The sequence below is a fragment of the Mauremys reevesii genome, linkage group 1 (genome assembly GCF_016161935.1).
Source record: "Mauremys reevesii isolate NIE-2019 linkage group 1, ASM1616193v1, whole genome shotgun sequence".
NCBI lineage: Eukaryota > Metazoa > Chordata > Testudines > Geoemydidae > Mauremys > Mauremys reevesii.
This window is the reverse complement of record NC_052623.1, coordinates 221,738,971-221,759,756: the sequence shown is the minus strand read 5'-3', so window position 1 is coordinate 221,759,756 and position 20,786 is coordinate 221,738,971. Positions and strand designations below refer to the sequence as shown.

General features: G+C 45.2%; 1 protein-coding gene across 1 annotated transcript in view; it reads right to left on the bottom strand.

The window, feature by feature from the left end:
- LOC120396092 (ovostatin-like) overlaps positions 1-20,786 on the bottom strand; it is a 54,172-nt gene that overhangs the window by 11,630 nt on the left and 21,756 nt on the right. The window contains exons 9-26 of the mRNA XM_039521007.1: positions 19,642-19,756; positions 19,257-19,366; positions 18,339-18,497; positions 16,746-16,970; positions 16,055-16,112; positions 14,894-15,039; positions 14,286-14,435; positions 12,658-12,828; positions 10,493-10,610; positions 9,090-9,180; positions 6,883-7,111; positions 5,985-6,111; positions 4,580-4,683; positions 3,719-3,770; positions 2,998-3,081; positions 1,709-1,885; positions 1,344-1,425; positions 90-246 (exon numbers count right to left, since the gene is read on the bottom strand). Coding sequence (XP_039376941.1) covers positions 90-246; positions 1,344-1,425; positions 1,709-1,885; positions 2,998-3,081; positions 3,719-3,770; positions 4,580-4,683; positions 5,985-6,111; positions 6,883-7,111; positions 9,090-9,180; positions 10,493-10,610; positions 12,658-12,828; positions 14,286-14,435; positions 14,894-15,039; positions 16,055-16,112; positions 16,746-16,970; positions 18,339-18,497; positions 19,257-19,366; positions 19,642-19,756 — 2,355 coding nt within the window. The remainder of the gene's footprint in view (positions 1-89; positions 247-1,343; positions 1,426-1,708; positions 1,886-2,997; positions 3,082-3,718; positions 3,771-4,579; positions 4,684-5,984; positions 6,112-6,882; positions 7,112-9,089; positions 9,181-10,492; positions 10,611-12,657; positions 12,829-14,285; positions 14,436-14,893; positions 15,040-16,054; positions 16,113-16,745; positions 16,971-18,338; positions 18,498-19,256; positions 19,367-19,641; positions 19,757-20,786) is intronic.

Genomic DNA, 20,786 nt, shown 5'->3' with positions numbered 1-20,786 from the left:
TTGGGGATAAGGACAGCAGCTGGCAGTGGTTGGACAGTTCTATCCCTATGGCAGGACTGGAAACTTGGGAGAAAGCTAAGATCACTCACCTCCAAGGCATTGTTGAAATGGTTCCCAGCATTTTGGAAGCAGCCATCTGGCTTCTGTTTACTTGCCAGCCAGATCAGGGTTTGAGTTTGGACGTCGTCATCAATATAGATGTAGCGTTTGGATTGTGAAAAAGACTTGTATACGAAAGCAGTGAGCCTGTAAGGGAACCACACATCAGGAGTGAGGAACAGGGAATATCTCTTGATCCTGCTACCACCTACCACAGGGGTGGCTGGAGGAGGCAGAATCCAGAGCCCAATCTGGTCTAATTTAAACCTCCACTCCATGATTTTCCCCATGACCATCCCAGCAGTGCTAGTTGGAGAAGTCTGCACACTAGACACACAGGTGGGACTGAGAGAACTTTGAGTAGAGGCACCATATTTCGAGACTCTTTTTCCTGACCCATAGAACTCTCCATCAGCAGAGCAATTCCTAGAGAAAGGGCACGAACACCTGTATGATTCCTGCTGGGGCAGTGTGCCACACCCCACACACAGAAGGGCAGTATGCCCCCAAACACTTAGCAGTGAAAGCTGCATGACTGACAGGCAGCCCTACAGACTAGACTGACAAACCCTAAAGAATGATGTTCTGTGTTCATGCACAGAACAGGTACAATTCACACTGCAGTGGTGTAAGCTTCACCAAGCTAGTCATTCCCCTCATCTACCCTGCACACCAAAATCTGCATCAAAATCTGGAGGTAAAAGGTTCCCTTTGCCATTGCCCTATTCCCTTAAGCAATCCAGTCCATCTGTCAGGGGCGGCTCCAGGCACCAGCGCCCCAAGCACGTGCCTGGGGTGGCAAGCCGCAGGGGGTGCTCTGCCAGTCGCCGCTAGGGCAGCAGACAGGGTGCCTTCGGCAGCTTGCCTGCAGAAGGTCCACTGGTCCCGCGGCTTCGGTGGACCTGCGGGAGGTCTGCCAAAGCCGCGGGACCAGCGAACCCTCCGTGCTTGGGGCAGCAAAATGTCTAGAGCCGCCCCTGCCACCTGTACTTCAATAATGCCCTAGAGGTAAAAGGCTCTATCTCCCATTCCCTAGTCCTGGGCCATCCATTTCTCCCCATCCTGGGGATGGACTGTAACCAGTGCCATAGAAGTGGAAGGCTCCATACTCTCCCTGAGTCAGCAGCCTGCCTGCTGGTACTTCTCTCCCTGGCTACAGAACCAGATTGTTGAGGTATTCCCGTACTACACCATAAACAGCTTCCTTCCTATCCCAGGACCCTAAACAGCTTCCCAGCTCTCACCAGGTGCTCCCTTCCGCATCTCTGGTCCCAAATGAACTGTAGGATCCATCCGGGTGTTTGTACGACAGCTGCTTCTGGTACCCTGGAACCAAAACAAGAAGAACATATTTTCTAATCCCAGTAATGGACCTGTTTTGTTCTCTGATAAATTGAGGCTGAAGAGTTTTGGACTGAAGAATAAAAACAGTTTTAATGAGTGATTTCACTGGCTATGAATTCTAATGGCTTGTGTCCTGTAATGTATCATCATGCACACCTCTGGGGCTAGCTAAGCCATCAATAACTATTGCATGTACACTGGAACAAGAATGGCATTTCAGCAAAATTGGCCACAGGATTAGATGGAGGAATCTTAAGCTTCTCACCACTCGTTAAGTATCCAACACCCTTGGATTCAATCTCTTTAGTCAGCTGCCCCGTCTTATTCAGATAGTCCAGGATGTAGATGTTGGGAGCAAACAGGACCATGTTCTGTTCCCCGCAGCCATAGGGCATCTGGAGAAGATTCTCCATGTTCCTCATGGCCATGCCCAGAAGGTCCCCTGAGGATTGGGAGACAGAGGGAGTCAGTGGAGTTCGGAGTTGGTATTTAATACATTACAGCATACACTGTTTTATTTTACCAGATTATGAATTTGCAGACAGATACTGACTGACAGAGAAATTACAGTACAGAACACAAAAAAGAGAAATTGCCACATCTCTCCACATGGGTGGTTTCTTAGGCCATTACTATTTTTTTTAAAATATAGAGCTGCAGACAAATAAGAAAAATAGGGAAGATTTAAGGAAATAGGAATCAAGAGTAAAGAACATCTGAGCATCAGTATTGAGTTGGGAGCTGAGAAATAGCGGTTACCCTTTTAAAAAACAGGCCGTGTTCTGGAAGCCACATTCTGCCCATGCTGCAATTTCAAAGTGATTGACTTTCAGTGAGTTGCTTAGCTGAGACCAGCATTTGGCCTGTGGATATGTCATTTTTAGGATTCATTTCTCCAGTGTGGTCACTGGGGCCAAACACACTGCATCTCACATTGAGTCAGAAAGACACTTTTTTTAAAGAACCAGACTCAGTTCAAAATTATGCTCACTAATTTCAGATCAACAGTTTCCATAGTTCAGTATTTCCACTGTTTTGCACCTTGTGTAGTTATTGGAGCTGCTCAGATCCTGGAATTCCCATTCAATGGGAAATTCTGAAATATCAATTTTCTTTTCATTCCAAATTGGAATGAAAAAATGAAATTTCAAGATTTCCCGCAAAATGAAACTCCAAAGTTTTGCTTCAGAAAAAATCTAAATGACATTTTATTTCAACCTTATCAAAACATTCTTTTCATTTCAATAAGGCTGATCTTTATTGAAACTAAATGTTTTGACATTTTTTGTCATCAAAATTATATGTTCCTGCATAATGTTTTAATTTAGTTGAATCAACTTCTTCCAATGGAAAACAATACATTTTTTGGAAAAATTTGGACCAGCTTGTATAGTTATTCACAGCTTTGAAAAGTGGATGTGAAATGCTAACAACTCAGAATGGCAGTGTTGTACACCCACTCTACACTTGTTTTGCACTGGCGTCAGTGAAAACACAAGGTTAAGGCCAGGGGAGAATCAAAACCTTTATTCTTAGTATAAACATTAAACTTACCGAGGACAGAAAAAGAAGCTCTGGCTGATCCCTGCACAAGGTTCTCTGGCAGCTTCGGAGACACCATTTCAGAGACAGTTCTGTCTGTTGGTAAAATATAAATAAAATAATAATAATAATAATAATAATAATAATAATAATAATAATAATAAAAATAATCTTTTTTTCAACTACTAACTTTCCCTTCTATGGTAGCTTCTTTCCAACAATGGTCATACAAATTAAGCCTGTGAACCTGGATACGTACTCGAGCGGTTAGCCAGTGCTGCCATGGCTTCTCTATTATTGTTATTTGCTGTAGCTAGATTAAACAAGCTCGGGTAAATCTACATATGCTACATTGATACCTCTGATTGCAATGTAGACACACCTTATGATACATAGTTGAGTGGTTTTAATTCTATTCATTGGAGGGTAGCTGTGCACATATACATTAGCCATTACCTCCCATGAATAGAATTAGGATAGAATAGAGTTGTGCTCCTGCCTGAGGGCTTGGAAGTGAAACCAAACACATTATTTTAATGATCCAAAAGGACTGACAAGTGAAAAGCAAACAACCAACCACAGAGTGAAACATATTGCTACAACTAGTTCAATGTCAAAGAACTAAGGGGCTATTAATTGGGGCAGGAAAGGACCCTGGTTGAAAAGTGTTTTAATCTGGAAATCTCTTGCTGAATTTGTAGCTACAGGAGGGAATTTGTAGAGACGCCCTTACCTTTTGTGCAGATGAGGGAGCTCTGGGTCACCTCCTTTTTGATGCCTTCAGGCTGGTTGGCAGCAGGGAAGTGGAGAAGGAGGAAGAGGAGAGGAACAGACATAACAATGAAACCAGGAACAAAATAATGCTGGAAAGTGCATCTTTGTAACGTGCAGCATTGTAAACAGGCTGCCCCCAGACTACTGAGTGAAGGTGACTGCCCATACATTCCAGAGGCATCACTCCCTCCCCATCTTGGCACCCAGCAGCGTTTGCTCTTTGTGTACCATTCCTCTCCTCCAGGAAGGCAGTTGGGAGATGAGCAGGAGAAATTCACAGCTGAGGAGAGCTGGTCACAGTTACAACTTCCTTTGGTGCAGCAGTTGCCCTAGAGATCATAGGACAAATCCTGCCGCTTTATCTGCACCCCTGCAGCATCCCTTTAGAAATGGGCCAAAGGCACCAAATGTGTGCAGAAGAACTGCCCCAAAGTCTGAGATCACCTCTTCCCCACTGACTTCACTGGCCTTCCACAGGTGTAAATGAAGGCAAATGTTGACCCCACGAGTGGCTGGTTCCATATATGGCTTGAACTTTGATGCTATAACTGCTCTGTGGGTTGCAGCCTGGCTCACTAGTTCCTCCAAGGATCACATGTATCCCATGGGCATCCCAGGACAGCATTTTGGTAAGAGTCTCAGGGTCATTGTTCAACAGATCAGCCAGCTAGTCTACCCCAAGACAGGTGGGAAAAAATAGAACTTGCCTCAGACCCTGAGTTGATGCTCTTGCAGGATGTTTTGGAAATCAAATTAAAAGAGACACACACTCCAGAGAGACCATTTCTCTCTCAGAGAGAGTTGGGATTTTTTATCATACCTCAACTAACAGCAGCTGTATGACAGTGTCCACACGTTCTATCCCCTGCTCCTGAGATGCATCACTCGACTTTGTCTCAGCAGTAACGGTGAAGCTCACATTACCTGAAAGAAGCCCCCCCCAGCCCAAGAAAGAAAATTAATCCTGAAAGCCTAGAATTACACTGGCATGAATTCACTCCTCCTAGCATGGCCTGAAGGAACTCTGGGAAATTCCCTCTCTTCCAAGTCAGCCAGCAGTGTGAACGAATTCTGGTAATTGTTGAATACATCTCATCACAGACAGAATTCACCAATGAAGAGACAACTACTGGTAAATCCTGCCCACCTGACACTTACAGGGCAGCTTGGCAGAACGTCTCTTAACCCCTTGCAAGTACCAGCACCATGGAAATGGGAAGAAGATGCCCAGACCTTTTTAATCACTACAAAATGTAACCTAACAAAAATTCAATTACTCTGGAGACATAGTAGCTTTTCTATTGTTAACTTTGCAGCCAGGAATATATTATAAGCCTGCTCTTTACTGTGCTATAATTTTGGACAGAAAAATTATTTTGGCTTCTAAGAGTTCATGATTACTCTCTAGGTTCAGTAAAATTGTTTACATGTCAGGCTTTTTGAATGCCAGTTTGAAGTAAATCAATCTGTTGTTTTTATTTCTGAACTTTAACAATGACCCCATTATGAAATTTGAACCACAATGGCAAACTCTTTGGGGGAAGTCTTTGTAAGTTAAAACATAATGTTGTACTTCCATCTTTCTGCACATACAAATCTCCAAACCATTTCACACAAAGGCTACTTTTGAAAAGAAAGTATTGAAAACTTAGTGCCAGATCCTCACTGGAACCTTACTGAAGTAAATATAGCTATGACAATTTACACCATGATCTGGTCCAATATTCCTATTGAATGATTTCTGATCTTGGTTGCTGATGTGTAAATTTTCAATGTTCAGGCCCTGGTGATTAAAGCTTTAGAAATCTGTGGGTTTCCGTGAGCTAAGAGCAAGACTCTGGCATTTAAAAATCTCTGTTGACAAGGCGCAAGTTCCCAAGCTTGGGCAGAGTTGGGGATTATGCAAAGAAATATCTTAGACAAGTGGACTCCTGCAAATGTTTCACATAAAACCAGATGATCTGAACGGTCCTTTCTGAGACATGAGAGGAATGAACTGTCAGGAACAAGAAAGAAACAGAACACGGGGTCCTACTTCACTGCCCTGTGCCTGCAGAGATTGTGGCAGGGGAGTTCAGCAGAGCTGCTTCAGTGAAGTCTGGTACAGATAGCAGCAGTTCCTGTCTGTAGGTTAGCAGGCAGGGTATCGTGTGACAGAGAATTCCAGAATGAGACTGGACCAACCAGCAATGTGCCATGAGAATAACAAAGGCAGAGAAACTTACCCAGTTTTTGAGGAATAATAGTCCAGGAGGAGGTTTTCCTCTCGTTGGCACACACCCTTGCAGTGTTGCCCTCTTCGGAAAGGGGCTCTATCTTGTAATCCCTGGACTCTTGCAGTACGGTACTGATCTGAGAGAGGGAGACAAAATAATATTGCCAGGCTGTTCCTAATGCCAGGCTGGAGGACAAAAGCAGGGTTTGTTGATCTCCTCCAGAGACTGATTCTGCTGTGTACCCACTGACGTCACCTTAGAGCTGTCCTGGGGTAGAGAGGTACAACACAGGTAGGAGGCATGGGGCATTCTTCAGAGGAGATAATAAACCCTGACCCTTATGACCATCTATAGTGGCCATTCAAGTAGAAAGCAAATTGTACTTTGCAAAATGACTTATTCCAATATCCTGGCCAATATCCTCTCTGAGGGCTTGTCTATATGGCAAGGTAGTACATGGCAAGCCATGGTATGAATCTACAACGCACTAGCATGCCGTGTACTAATTGTCTGTGTGGACCATGCTACCATGAAAAGTTCTGTATTGCGCTTTGATGTACTCCTATTTCAAACAGCGATATGTCAAAGAACACCAAATGCCAAAGGATAGACCCCTGAAAGGAAGGTTATATCAGGATGTAGATACCTGACAGAATGAGTTCTCAGTTATAATAAGTTCTTTCTACATTAAAGGATAGACCAGCGTCCAGTAGAAAGGCCCAGCTTAAAAGAAATCACTCCACTGCTGTGTAAGAAGCCAGTGTAAAGAAGGCCGAGTGGCTGGAATGGGATTGTGAATGTTTCGTTTTGCATTGCTGCTGCATTCTGCTCTAGCTGCAAAGGTAGAGCCTTGTTGGAAACACTGCTAAGAGAGGCTCAGAAAGGAAATGGAAAGGACATACTGTACCTCAATGCATTTGTTCAGGTAGTTGAAGACATTGGCTATTAAATGAAACTTTTCCCCTCGGACAATAGAGTAGGGTAGGGTCATATCAACGAAGAAGGGCTGGAAGGCTGTCAAGGAGGTAGATGGGGATATGCCAAACCCAGCCTCCTCTTCCAGGCAGAAGGCGCTGGCTTTCCATTCTGTGATGGTATCAGGGATGGTGAATGAAACACTGGCCTTTCCATTAGAACTAAAGGTACAAGAGACAAAGTGAAAAAAGAAACTGATCATTCAAAGGGTATTTTCCAGCTAATCAATAGGAGAGACTCCCAAGCTGAAATAATATTCTCCTTTCCCACTTAGGTTCCATAGGATTTACCCCCGCTGTGACGGGCCGTCTGCCCTGCACTGGCCCTGATAGGGTTAAAACCCAGCCTGGAGGGCTGCAGGGAAACAGTCTATTAGGGCAGTGGCTGCAGCCAATTAGGGCAGTGGCTGGATCAGCCAATCAGGGCCCAGCCAGCCCATATAAAAAGAAAGTGTAGGCCAGAGAAATTCAGTCAGCTGCAGGAAGCCCAAGGGAGGGGACTGGCTTCCTAGAGTGCTGCAGAACTAGCACCGTGAACAAGACTGCTAGAACTTGCAGGCCAAGGCCCTGGGAAGAGGGTGAAGGAGCCAGAGGCAGGAGCCAAAGGTGCAGGGGCTGCGTGGAAATGGCCCACGGAGTTGACACAGACTGGTGCAGAAAGAAAGGAGGGCCATTAGGAAGCTGTTTGCAGGGATCCTGGGCTGGGAACTAGAGTATTGAGTGGGCCTGGGTCTCTCTCCACACCTCGACTCGCTGCTGAAGACACGGCCAGGCTATGGACTGCCAAGCTGCTGCAAGGAGCAGCTAGACTGTTGAGGAAAGAGTCCCCCGCAAGGGGGGAACCCAGACTGTGACACGGCCGGAAGGCTTTGCCACAAACAGCTCGGCTGGGCGGCCCGCAGCAAGCGGCGGGCCGCCGCCGCGCCGCCTTCCGTCCCCCCCCCCGTGGTCCCGCGGCCCGTGGAGCTCTGTGCCGCCCTGCGGGCTGCCCACCGCGCCCGGACAGAACGGACTGCCGCCGCCGCCCGGCGCGGAGCTCGCTCAATCGAGCGGAGCCGCGGGACCGCGCGCAGTCATGCCCGCGGTCCGGTCCCCTGTCTCGCTCCTCGACCGGGGCCGCCGCAGGCGCGCCGGGCTCCACCGAGCCAAATGCCGCCCCGGGAAACGCGGAAGCCGCCTGCGCTTGGCGCTGGGGGTCTAGAGCCGCCCCTGGCCACAAAGCAGAGACAGTGAGACTGGAACTGCAGTGGGTCTGCAGGCGGAGACAAGGACAGGAAAGCCACCATCACCAGAGGGCACACCCACTGACCAGAGATAGTTCCTGAAATGGCCAGCAGGAGGTGCCAGTGTGGTGAGTGACCCTGTGACACCTTCCATATTCAGAAAATGTTGTTAAGCTGGAGGTAGAGCTGAAGGTTCACATCAGTGATCGGAATGTTAAATCCCTTGCCAGGATGTTGGAATTGCTCTTTCTCTCTCTCTCTCTTTTTTTTTTTTTTGTAATTAGAAAAGTAGGGACTTCAGAGGTTTAAAAAAACCCTGGGTTTAAAAAAGAATGCTGTAGTTTTGTAATACAAAATAAAAAAAAAAACCCAAACCACAAATTGGACATGATACATTATGGTTGACATTCCAAATAGATTAAACCATGGAAATTCATAATTACGATCATATCTTTTTGAGGCGCTTTCCCTTGCCTTCTTGTTGCAGATGCTATCGGCAGCCTAGGGAGAATACTGAAAGCAACCTGGCTGTTGAAAATCAAAAATAGTTTCCTGGCCTTTTTTTTTTTTTTTTGGTCCTTTAAACAAACTTTTGATGTTATAGACTTGAGAGGACTGGGGGGGGGGGGGGTACCTTTATGCCCAGCAGGAAGCAGATTGCATTATACTGAAAACAAGGGCCAGGTAAAGCTCCAACAGGGAACAATTTAGAACCTGTCAGGCTCCAGGGGCTTGGAGATGGGTAACAAATGGGAGCCCATCTGTCACTGAATAGGAAGAAAGACAACAAGGGTGGGAATACAGAGGTGTGGGAAGCAGCTACATGTTCCATCACCTTCCTTGTGACTTCCGGTGAGCACTGGGAAGTGACTCGGAGACCCTTATAATAGACAAGGACAGAAAAGAAGAGCACTCACTCGATGTGAACTAGATCCCAAATCCAGGTCTCAGGGAAGAATTTCCGAACTGTCTTGATCACATAAGACTGATCCATCATCTTTCTGCCACCTAGAGGTGAAGAGAGAAGTTGTATATATGGTAAAAGTGTCATACTAGGGAGCATAGGCTAGACATATCTAATGGGATCTGCCTGAAAACTCCACTGAGCATAGTCTGAGCTGAGGGAAACAGATTTGCCCCAACAAGGATTTCTCCCAACAAGAAATTCTGTTTTTCTTGCAGGAAAATTCTAAAAAATAAGGAACTATGGGCAGGGGGAGGGAACTACTCGACTTTTTGTTTTCCAATTGGAAACGTTAGAAAACAGTAACAGCTTACGTTTACCCCATTCCCCCACTCTTTGTTGCTAGTTTCCAGTTGAAAAACAGTAAAAAGGTGTGAAAGTATTTTTTCTCCGTTATCTTATACTTTCTGACTATTTGTAACTTTTTTTTCCTGTTGGAAAGTCAGCTGTGTCCACTGGCTAGTTAGAGAAATTGGAGGGACATGTTTCCTGTGATCTGTCCCAAGCCCCCTTCTATAGTCAAAGGTGGGGCAAAGGCTGGAAAGGTGACTTCCAGAACCGCATTCCCTACAAAGATCCTAGGGGTCCTATCCTAGGAATCCTCTGTTCCCTATTTAAAGGTGGGGTAGTGAGTGAGAGTTCTGTCATTGACCTGTTTGTGATATTGAGCAAGTCACAGAATCACAGAACCTGGGGGTTAGAAGGGACCACAAGGATCACCTAGTCTAACGCGCTGCCAAGACGCAGGATTTGTTGTGTCATTGAACTTCCCTGTGCCTCAGCTTTCCCATCTGCAATATGAGGCTCAAGGTACTTCTACCTCTCCGTGGGCTACAGAGAAGGAGAATTGTAAGACTTATCGTCCACTGTAAGATGCTTTGAGATCCAGGGCTGTTAAATGCCACACGAGTGCTAAGTACTACAGGATATGGCATCTAAACCATTAGTAGCCCCATTCTATGTTCTGATATGTCCCTGTTTAGATTTTAAGTCAGTTGTGAGCTTGTGAAAGGCTCTGGATCAATGAAGCCTGGAGAGTGAAATCTTTACCATCCTCTGAGAAGAGGCAGCATTGCAACCTTTCCCTCATTTTCCCCTGCGCACAAGCTGAGTCCAACTCCAGTCAGTCCTTTGGCCATTCTGCAGAAACTACAAAGGAAGCACTAACTGAGGTGAACCACGATGTGGAGACTTGTCCCACTAGGAACTGTGGGACACACTGATTGGCCAATTCATTCTACACAGGGGACACTACTGAGGTGCAGCCAGATTGGAACTGGTCACCTGGAAGTGAAAAGACCATACCCCATTTCCCAAGCCATCCAGTCCACCCCTTTTTTTACACATTATCTTTACCAGCAGATCCACCAAAAAAACCATCGTAGGGCGTGGACTCTTTCAGGCATGCTTTGTCAGATGGGCACAGGACTGGCTTCCGTATTGTAGAATTAGTGAAAACCTTTAGACCCATATTCTTAAAATAAAATAATAAAACAATTAATTATATTGCTCAGTGTATTAATAGGCAACCAAACAACTTCATTCCACCCAAATCCTGTTCATTACTAGCAGTGGTTCCCATTTAACACCACAAGTTTGGTCTGCTCAGGGGATTGGTGCTGAGCTATCCATGGGGGCACTTCAATATTATGGTGAAGCATGGCATAAATGTAGATTTAGGGGGCTATATGAGTAACAGAGTTGGTTGTATATTAGTTGATGAGCAAAAAGTTTGATGAACTTAGGTCTTTTTTTGGTTCACAAATCATTCCCAAACCACTCCACACTTCTGTCATTTTATTCACTATTAGTAAGCATTTGGGTTAATAAATGATTTATAAATGTTTTCATAAAAAGTTAATCAGTTGTTACAGATTGTTACAGAGTCCAACAAGTCAGTAAACTGCTTATAACCATGGCTTATAACCATCCTAAACACCTTCTTCTGATGTGCTCATAACCATCTATAACATACTACTCATGTCCATAGCATGCTTACAATATTGATTAATCATTTATTAATCATTATAAACCATATATACACAGAACCTTAATATAATCTGTGACCAATTTTCTGACACTGTCTCCATGTCACCCCCTAGACACGGGATACCCCTGCTTAGCCAATACCAGGAATGAAATCCCGGCCCCACTGAAGTCAATGGCAAAACTCCCACTGACTTCAGTGGGGCTAGGATTTCAGCCCAGGTCATTACTTTTGTCATTCAGTTCCTTCCTCAAGGCCCACAGCTACCATGATGCTAACAACGAATTAGCAAGCTCATAATCACTAACTGTTAGAGCTGCTGCGGGTGGTTGATGTGTGCTAAACACAAGCTAAAAGTCTAACTAACAGCTATCTCCCTCTCCATCCCACTTGTGTGCTGCACATCTTTCCCCTGCCATTTTTCATTTTTTTAGTAAGAATGTAAGAGTTGCCATACTGGGTCACACCATGGTCCATCTTGCCCAGTATCCTGTCTTCAATATTGGCCTATACCAGAGCTTATTGGGGAGTGTATAGAATAGGGCAATTATAGTGTGATCTTCCCCTGTCTTCTACTCCCAGCTTCTGGTAGTCAGAGTTTTAGGGCTTTCCCCCAGCACTGAGTTGTGTCCCTGACCATCTTGGCTAATAGCCATTGATGGACCTATCCGCCATGAACTGATCCAGTTCTCTTTTGAATGCAGTTAGAATTTTGGCCATCACAACATCCTTTGACAATGAGTTCCACAGGTTAGGTGTGTGCTGTGTGAAAAAATACTTCCTCTTGTTTGTGTTTAACCTTCTTCCTATTAATTTCCTCAGAGGGCTGCTGTTTTTTGAATTGTGTGAAGGGGCTAAATAATAATTCTCTATTCACTTTCTCCACAGCATTCATGATTTTATAGACGTCTGTCATATCTCTTTTCTAAGCTGAGCATACATAATCTTTTTAGTCTCTCCTTGGACAGAAGCCATTCCATATCCTTGGTTATCTTTGTTGTCCTTTTCTGAATCTTTTCCAGTTCCGTTATATACTTTTTGAGATGGAGTGACCAGAACTGGACACAGTATTCAAGGTTTGGGCGGATCATGGATTTATATAGTTACATCATGGTATTTTCTGTCTTATTTTCTATCCAAAATTTCCTAATATTCTGTTAGCCTTTTTGACAACTGCTACACACTGAATGGAAGTTATCAGTTGTCTTTGAGACTGCACGCTTTTAGGAACAGGATTTGTTACTTCTTTAGAAAATGGCTACCACACTGTGGTCTCAAACACAATAAATATAACTGAGCATAATTCAGGGGACAGTCTAAACAAAAGTCACTGCAGGGGGAGAACAGAGGACCCCCTGAGATATGGCAGACATTTCCAGTGAATCCACCCTCCTCCTAGTAGGGGAGAGGCATTGCCTAAGCGGGGCTTTAAAATCTGAGACATAATCCTTCTACAACATTTCCCTCCTCTGCTGTACCTTTTCTGGAGCCAATACAATGACAGCAACATTGGAGAAATATTCAGAAGACATACCCTGAAAACACCATAGACATCCCCGTCACGAGTAACGTTCACAGGCACATAGTATAAGCCATTGAAAAAGGTGTCGGTGACTGGGATGCACGGCTCTTCATTGTCATCTTCCAGGTTGAGCCCGTTGTAGTAATAGCCATAATACTCTTGCACACGGAGCTGATTGTATACCTAGTGGGAGGGGATGAAATCAGGTGAGCACAAGGAAACGTCAGAGGTGTAAAATCCTGTGTCACCACTGGCACTTACCAGGCATGAGCAAACTCCAAGCTGGAACCTTTGCCCTTCAACAGAGATACAAGAAGTGCTCCAGCTCAGTAAGAAAACTGTCCTGGGATACTTGAGGCTGTATTAGACTCACATGCTCAGCCTCTTAATACAGAGTGGACTAACAGCGGCTTTGGAGCACCACAAGAGAGAAAACACAGTGAAGAAGAGACCACCCTTATTATGCAACCTCCTGCTTTAAGAGGCCACCTCAGAAATCTCCTCCAATGTACACAGTACAAGTATGCTCCAACTTTATGAGAAAACCACTTCTATTATAGTATGGTTATCTGAAAAGTGACTCTGTAGAAATGGTACCAGGGCTCCAGGTTTATGGTTTCCCAACAATTCCAGATTCCTTTTCAAATTTCTAGCTCCACAGACTTGCCCTGGGATCTTAGCGTCAAGCTGGGTTGTCTCTTTCTTGAGCATCCTCATCAATAATACAAACAGTGCAGGCCCTTGGCGACATCTATGCAATCCTATTACTTGCAGTAGGTTTGCATAATTGTAACTGGCTGGAACTTAGTAATCAATTCTCTTGATGATGCACAAGAAGGAATAGACTCCATCACCTTCTCTCTGAGCTGTGCTGGCACTGCAGAGTGCATGGGAGCAAAAATCAGCAAACATATTTTTCTAATTAAAGCGTGTAGATATGAGCCTGAATGTTTCTGCACAAGGAGCCTGATTCAAAGCCTCCTGAAGTTAACTGAAAGAGTCAAATGACTTCTACGGTGTTGGATCAGGCCTACTTGAGTAAGAAAATGCCATTTTACATAATCACTTACTTCCCTAGACTATATACCAATGTTAAGTGCTTTAAGTGGCCCTGGTGATGCAGGTTTCTGGTATTCCCATATAAGAACAATAATACCTTGCTTTTATATTGCACTTTTCATAAGTAGATCGCAAAATAGTTTGCAAAGGGAGGTCAGTATCATTATTCAGATGGGAAGACAGAGGCACTGAGACTTGCCCAAGGTCACCCAGCAGACCTATAGCAGGACCAGGAAGAGAACTCAGGTGTCTTGGTCCCTGTCCAGTTCGGTATCCAGTAGACCACCTATGAACTGAGACTAGATAGCCATGTGTTGCAGAGAAGTAACCAAGATATTGCAATTAGCAACAGCATAATTGAAGATTTCTCTCTGTGCCTGGAGGTACGTACTCCAGCTACATCCTATCATACCTCAGTGTGTGGCTACTGGAGGAAGATCTTTGGAAGCACCGTAATGAAGCAGAACTCAGAATTGTTCCTTGGCACTTCCCTGCCATGTTAAGCTATAAACCCCCTTGAGAAGCACAATATTCTGCACTTCTCTGAGTAGAGAGAGAAGACGATTTGCGGCAGGGCTTACAGTGTCAGCAGACAGCTCTTGCTCAGGTCTCAGGAGCAGGACACTCTGATCCACAGCCCTCAGGGCGCAGTAGGAGTTGGCGGCAGCCTCAAGGAGAAGGCTGATGTTAGAGGCTGGGAGCCCCTGCTTCTTGGAGAACTGCAGCTGGACCTGGAATTGAGCAGAGAAATCAGAGCCCTTTAGGAGAATCATTTTAATGTGTAAACATCAATCTCATGGAGAGATGATAAATAGGTTCTCACTCTTCTTCACAGCCTCCTTCTATTCTTTGTGGGACAAAGGCCTCACTATCAAACAGAATCTCCCCAAGTCCCTGTTTTAGGGCCAGACATGACCTCAGAGGCCCTGCAAAGCATTCCTGCTCTCTCGCCCCACCTTCACTGGCAGTCCTCACTCTGCTTGAACATCCATCCACATCCCTAACATAAGCATCTCCTGTCTCCCTGCTATTCTTCACCGCTGGCATTCCCTTGTTCAGGTGTGTTTGCACTTTCTTTGCTCTCTGCTCATGAAAGGAAGCCTGAATGCAGGGCTGGAATCACATCCTCTCGGTTCCCTGAGCCTGTGGCAACCTGGGGCGGGCCTCGAAAAGAAAGCAGAGCTCTTACCTTGTTCTTGAAGCACTTCTCAATCTGGAGTCTGGTGCTATCGGCCACCAGCTCGCCACCAGGGTGCAGAGTGTAGACCAGTAACCGGGCACTGGGAGCCAGCTTCTCACTGCCAGTCAGTGAGATGAAGAATGTTCCATATGGAGCTACTGGAGGAACATGAAGCCAGTAGTAGGAAAAGCCAAGAGAAGAGACAGGAGGAATCACGGCTTTAGTGGGTGAGCTAACATTTGTGCCTGTAAGCTAAAAGCTTCTTTAAAATGAGATAGTTGGCTATTGGGAGACCCAGCTCTCACCAGACTTCAAATTGCTCCCCTCAGTGAGATAGCAGATGCCAACGTTAAGATGTTGAGCACCAGGAACTTTGCAGAGTGTGAGGTGAGCTGCAGTCAGAGAAGAATTCTACTAGCTTCACTTCTGGGTAGGAAAATGTGTGTGTGAGTGCTACACGCATGGCACACACTGAGATACTGTCCACAGAGATTGAACTCAGGACCTTCAGCACCAAATAACCCAGGACACTACCTCCTGAGTGAAAGGAGAGGTCCTTTAGCTGGCTGAGATAGTATAGTAGCAGGCTGTTATCATCATTAGAGGAAGAGAGCCTTATTTGCACTAGACTGGTGTATTACACCAGTACCTGGAAGAGGATGGAGTGAGAAACATATAACATGGGTGTTTCTGTTACACCAGGAGTAAAACATGTACAAACTTAGTGTTGACAACCAACTACTAAGGACAGGTTAGTCATCCAGTCGGGGATCAGAAACAATACCATGTGATTTAGGTGATCATTCACATACTTCAAATTATGAATAATGAGGAGTCATAGTGAACAATTTGCAAATGCCCCTTGAGGAGAAATTAAAGAGAAAAAAAGGGACAAATTCACACCAAGTATCACTCCTAGCTAATCATTCAATTGAGGAACAACAGGATTAATCTGGTTGTGATGCCAGGGGATGGACCACATGGTGCACTAAAGTCCCCTTCCAGTGCTAATAATGCTGTGATTGTGGCTTATGTCGGAGATAGGTCTAGTAACTAACACCACATGGAAACAGATTCCAGGCAACTGCTGTACTCAATTTTAGCCCATTTCACTCAAGATACTTATGCTTTGGAGTTCACATCTTTGTTTTCTAACATCTCAGCACTTACCATCTGTGATGCTGACTTGCTGTTGACCATTCAGAACAATTTTGCCTTTTGACATCACCTGTGCACAAAAAGATACCATGAGATGGGATCAGAAAAAGTTAAATTTGTTTCAGTGGGCTAGTAAATATCTATTATTTAGTGATTATCAGGATTGTAATGTTTGGTGCTCATGAAAATGAGGGCTGGATAGCCTAATGAGAGATGGACATAGCTGCAGGCAGATCCTCTGCTAGTTTCCCCCATTCCTCTCACACAACTGTATCAATGCCCCTCTGTCCTGCCCTGCAGCTCCTCTCCTCCTTCTGCTAGTCCAGTGCTGGGCTCCCCACACAGCTTTGCCAATGCCCCTCAGTCCTGCCCTGCAGTATCCCCTGAGACTCTTGTCCTGGCCTCTCCTGCATGGCAGTTGTGCAGCACAAGGGACTGAAATATAGTCTCCCCAGTGGTAATTTTATGATCTCCACTTCCTGGTGCTCACAGTGCCCTGGGTGACTTTAGAGATCAATGTTTAATGTGCTCCAAGTTTAAACAGGCAGAGCCCTGGTGGAACCCATTGACAAGACAATGTCTAGGTTCTGATTTTTTACCACTGACTTGTCTAGGTTATATATATTTCTGACTTGATCAATACTCAAACAAGGTTAAAAACAAAGAGGCTTTCAGGGAAGCAGAGCAGCCACCCAACATTTACCATATAGTAGAAGTTCACACTGGTGGCATCCTTGTATCCCTCTTTGTTCAAAATGTAGTGCACCATGATCCTCCTCTGCTGGCCACAGCTCAGCATCTCCGGGATGTGCTCGAGCTTCACAAAGCTATTAGTGCGGGAGTAGAAGCGCTGGATGTAGTAGGTCGTCTCAGGTTCGTAAGTGTCCATCCGGACAAGGTCTCTACAGTCATCTACTGCATATGTGGCCTAACAAGAGAAATGGAGAAAAAAGCAAACACAGGATTTCATGAAGAGGAAATTCAAATGTCAAAGGGCAGCTGGGGCAGAAATGTTTATTCACAGCTGTTTCTAAGATAATCTGCGTAAAGCCATGGGAAATGGTCTTTAGAGGATATTTAGTCTAATAGCTCTACCAATATTTTGTGTATGAGCTTGTGTGAACATTCCTGCAGAGCAAGTCCAGTCCAGGTAGGCTGCATGCTGTGCTAGTCCTCTGGCGTCCTTAACACGTCCACTCTTCTGGTGGGCCTAGACAGACATGTCACTGTACATCCTTGTGGGGCTGGCTATGGCTGCATAAGCTGTTAGGGGACCCTGCAGAGCTAGCACTGAACCAGTCCCAGACAGACTGGATTTGCTGCTTCCTCTCTTCTCCCCATGCCAGGGGAAAGTGCGCACGTGCCAAGGGATGTATGTGTCTCTGGAGCAGTAGGGAGGGAGAGAGGCAACAGCAAAACAAATAGTTGGTTTTGGAGGTCAGTGCATCCAGGTTGGATCTGGAAAGACAAAGAGGCAGGGAGGGAGGAGAAGGTAGGAAGGAATTGGGGGTTGCTTGAGCCCTAGCACTTCATAGTGGTGTAGTCTGTCACTCTCCAAGCACTGATGCTGTCTGCTAGATGTCCCCCTAGCCAGGCCATTCTTGGGGCTTGCCACACTCTGGCCGTCACTCTGGCTGGGGGAACTGGGACGCGGGCTTGCTGAGCTCCAACCAAGGGAGCTGGGGAGCGGGGCCGAGGGTCTTGCTGCTTTTCGTGCTCCAGCCAGGGGAGCGGGGCCATGGGGACAACACCAAAATCAGTGGAGGCAGCAACCACACAGGAGGGGCCAGTACCAAATTGCAGAGCAAGTTGGAAAGATTGGAGCTGGGAGCGAGGGCTGCAGGCATTGAGGGGAGATTTCATCCCAATGACGGCAGAGCTCTCTGCCCATGGAGAGGAGACAGTTAGAAGATGGATACACAATGAGGGGATAGAGGCAAACAGCTGAAACCATCATATTAAAATGAGTTGATTATCATCTTCAGTGATGAATATATTGCCCTCATGTCATCCTTTCAGATAACCACATCTGAGGTTGCTGCTGGATGAGGACTGGGAGACCAAATGAAAATAAGCTCATTGAGTTCCTCTAAAAACATTTTTCCCCTTCCTTCTTCTCTACTATCCTCCCCATGGATGCAGGTGTTCCTGGAGGGATCAGCTACTTCCCCACACATTGTAACTCACCAGGAACAATATTTTCCATCAGAATGTCAGCTTGCTTCTCCCTCCTTCCCCAGTTGAATGACCCTCTGGGGGAATAGAGCCTTTCCTCTTAGATCTCACATTTACTTACTCTCAACTTAAAACTGGGCTCAAAGAATTCGGAGGTGTCGATGGAAAACCGAGCAGTGCCATTTTCATTTGTGATATAGTCAGCGACATGCTTCTCATTGAGCTCTAGCTTGATGGTCTCGTTTGCAACAGGGATGCCATCCTCATTTTCCATCTGAATCTGAATAAATAAAGGTGTCCAAGATGTTCAGCAAACATACAGGACAGGTAAAGCCCCACTTCCTCCCGTTAATATGTTAGATTGGCTTCAAAGCCTTCGGTATTGAAGACAACCTGTGTGGAGGCTACAGTGAATAGCAGCAGGTGTCATCAAATAGTCAAGTATATTTAAAACACATCAGAGTATTTTGTATGTTCTGCGAAGGGCAGGGAGAGGAAATTCCCTGTGGAGCTTCACAGGAGGGACAAAGGAAGTCAGATGGACTATCCCTGCTGTGGAGAGAAGGAAGGGTTTATATACAGGATTAAGTATAAACCAGCATTCAAATCCTGACCTCAGACTCTTGCTTGCTGGGCCTGCTGGGAATGGCTGCAAAGGTGGTGCTCTTTTCAGGATGCTAGCTTGTGAAACCTGCAGTGCTTAGGGGGCTCGGAACTGATCTGGTGCCTTAACAAAGACCCTTCCCCCCAGTATGAATTCTTTCTTCCTTGTCCCCACGGGGCTCATGTCATTTTGACTGTACAAACCCTTGCCCCATGCACACACATGATAACGCAAGGTTCCATGGCCCAGACAGGTTTCCTCATCTTCTCTGAAAGCCCCTAATGCAATGAGAGAACTGTGTATTGGGGACTATTGCCATGTGGTGTTACCGAGGGAACCTGCCACTGGGAGTAGAGGGATGGTCATATACAGCATCACAAGATCACTTTTGTGACTTCAGAGTTTGCCCAGGACATTTTCTCTCTGCTGTCCTACCTCTCCATAGTAAGGGATTCCCCTTTTGTAGTACGTGTCCATGTTCTTAAACCACATTCTCTCCCTTGCCTGGTAGATGGAAATGTAGTCAGCACCTATAATCTGCACGCCTGAAGAAGGGTGAAGAAGAAGAGACAAGAATCAGAACTGGGTGGAACATATGGTTTTAAATAAAGCTGCATTGAATGATCAAATGCAGCCTCCAGCACCCTGGAGGGGATAATTATGCTTATAAAATGGTACTTGAGGGTGAACTGAGTCTCATCCTTGGCCATCAGAGATTCCCATCAAAGATTACCAGATCTCAAAGTAGCCTCTCAAACTTAGCCTGCAACCCCCGCCCATACCTCAGCCATATTCTAATTTCCTTTCCCACCAGTGTTACCTGTTCCGTCCTCTGTGAGGATCGCCTCCACTTCAAGGAACCAGAACATCCTGGGATGATAAAGCTTGAACGTTTTGGTGTTGATGACCTTCGTGATGCAACCATCCTTCCCCAGCTGAAAAGTGAAGGGACCACCCAGTGAGCATATAGGGAAAGAGCCCAGTTCTCTGAATGGTCAAACAACTTTTCTTTGACCTCATCTGTAAAGCTCTTCAGACCCTAGCACCCCTGCTCTCATCTCCCTCACCTACCTCTTTGCTCTTGTCTTATTGCTCCTCTCTTGCTCCATACCTAACCAATCCTTCACCACCTGCGTCTCAGGAGTGTGGATTTTTCACATTCTGAGCAGTGTAGCTGGGTCAACCTAACTTTTAAGTGTAGATCAGGCTATGGTCCAGAATAAAGGTGTCCACAGAGAGTTAATCAGGAATAGCTATTCTGGAATATCTTCCCATATAGACAAGCCCTTAGTTGGCTCAGCAAAAGTTAAATCCTGCAAAGTGCTGAGTACTCTAGCCCTGATTCAGCAAAGTATTTATGCTCATGCTTAACTTTAAAGCATGTGAGTAAACCCAAATGATTTTAATGTAGCTACAACAATTCACACCAGTTAAGGATCTGGCCATAAAGTTTTAATAGTCTGATTGCAAATCCCTTCCACTCTCAGTTTCGTTCTCTTGACTCATGTAATGACAGAATTATATTAGTTCGCTCTTTCTTGATGGAATCTCCCAGGGCAGATAAAATCTGAATATCTAAAGTTTAAAAAAAAAGAGAAAGAGAAAGAGAGAAGATGCAGAAAAAAATGTTTTAGGGAAAAGGAACAAAAAAATCACACCTTGGTGGCCTTCCTTATACATTATGAAGTTAATACAACAAAAAGCAAAAAGGCACAAGGTCAATGTTTATACCCTTTGCAGGCTGTCTTCAATACATAAACAAGAGCAATAAAGATCTGTTTATCAAAGAGAAGAGGTGACTACTTTTCTCCTAACCTCTTCCCTGAAGTGGGATTATTTCTCTTTGAATCAACAGGCTAACATTTTTGGTGTTAAATCTGGTAAAACATAATTCAGCTACTAGCACTCCTATTCCTGGGATAGGGTGTTGTAGATTCATACTCTTTGCTGAAGAAAAAAACCCAG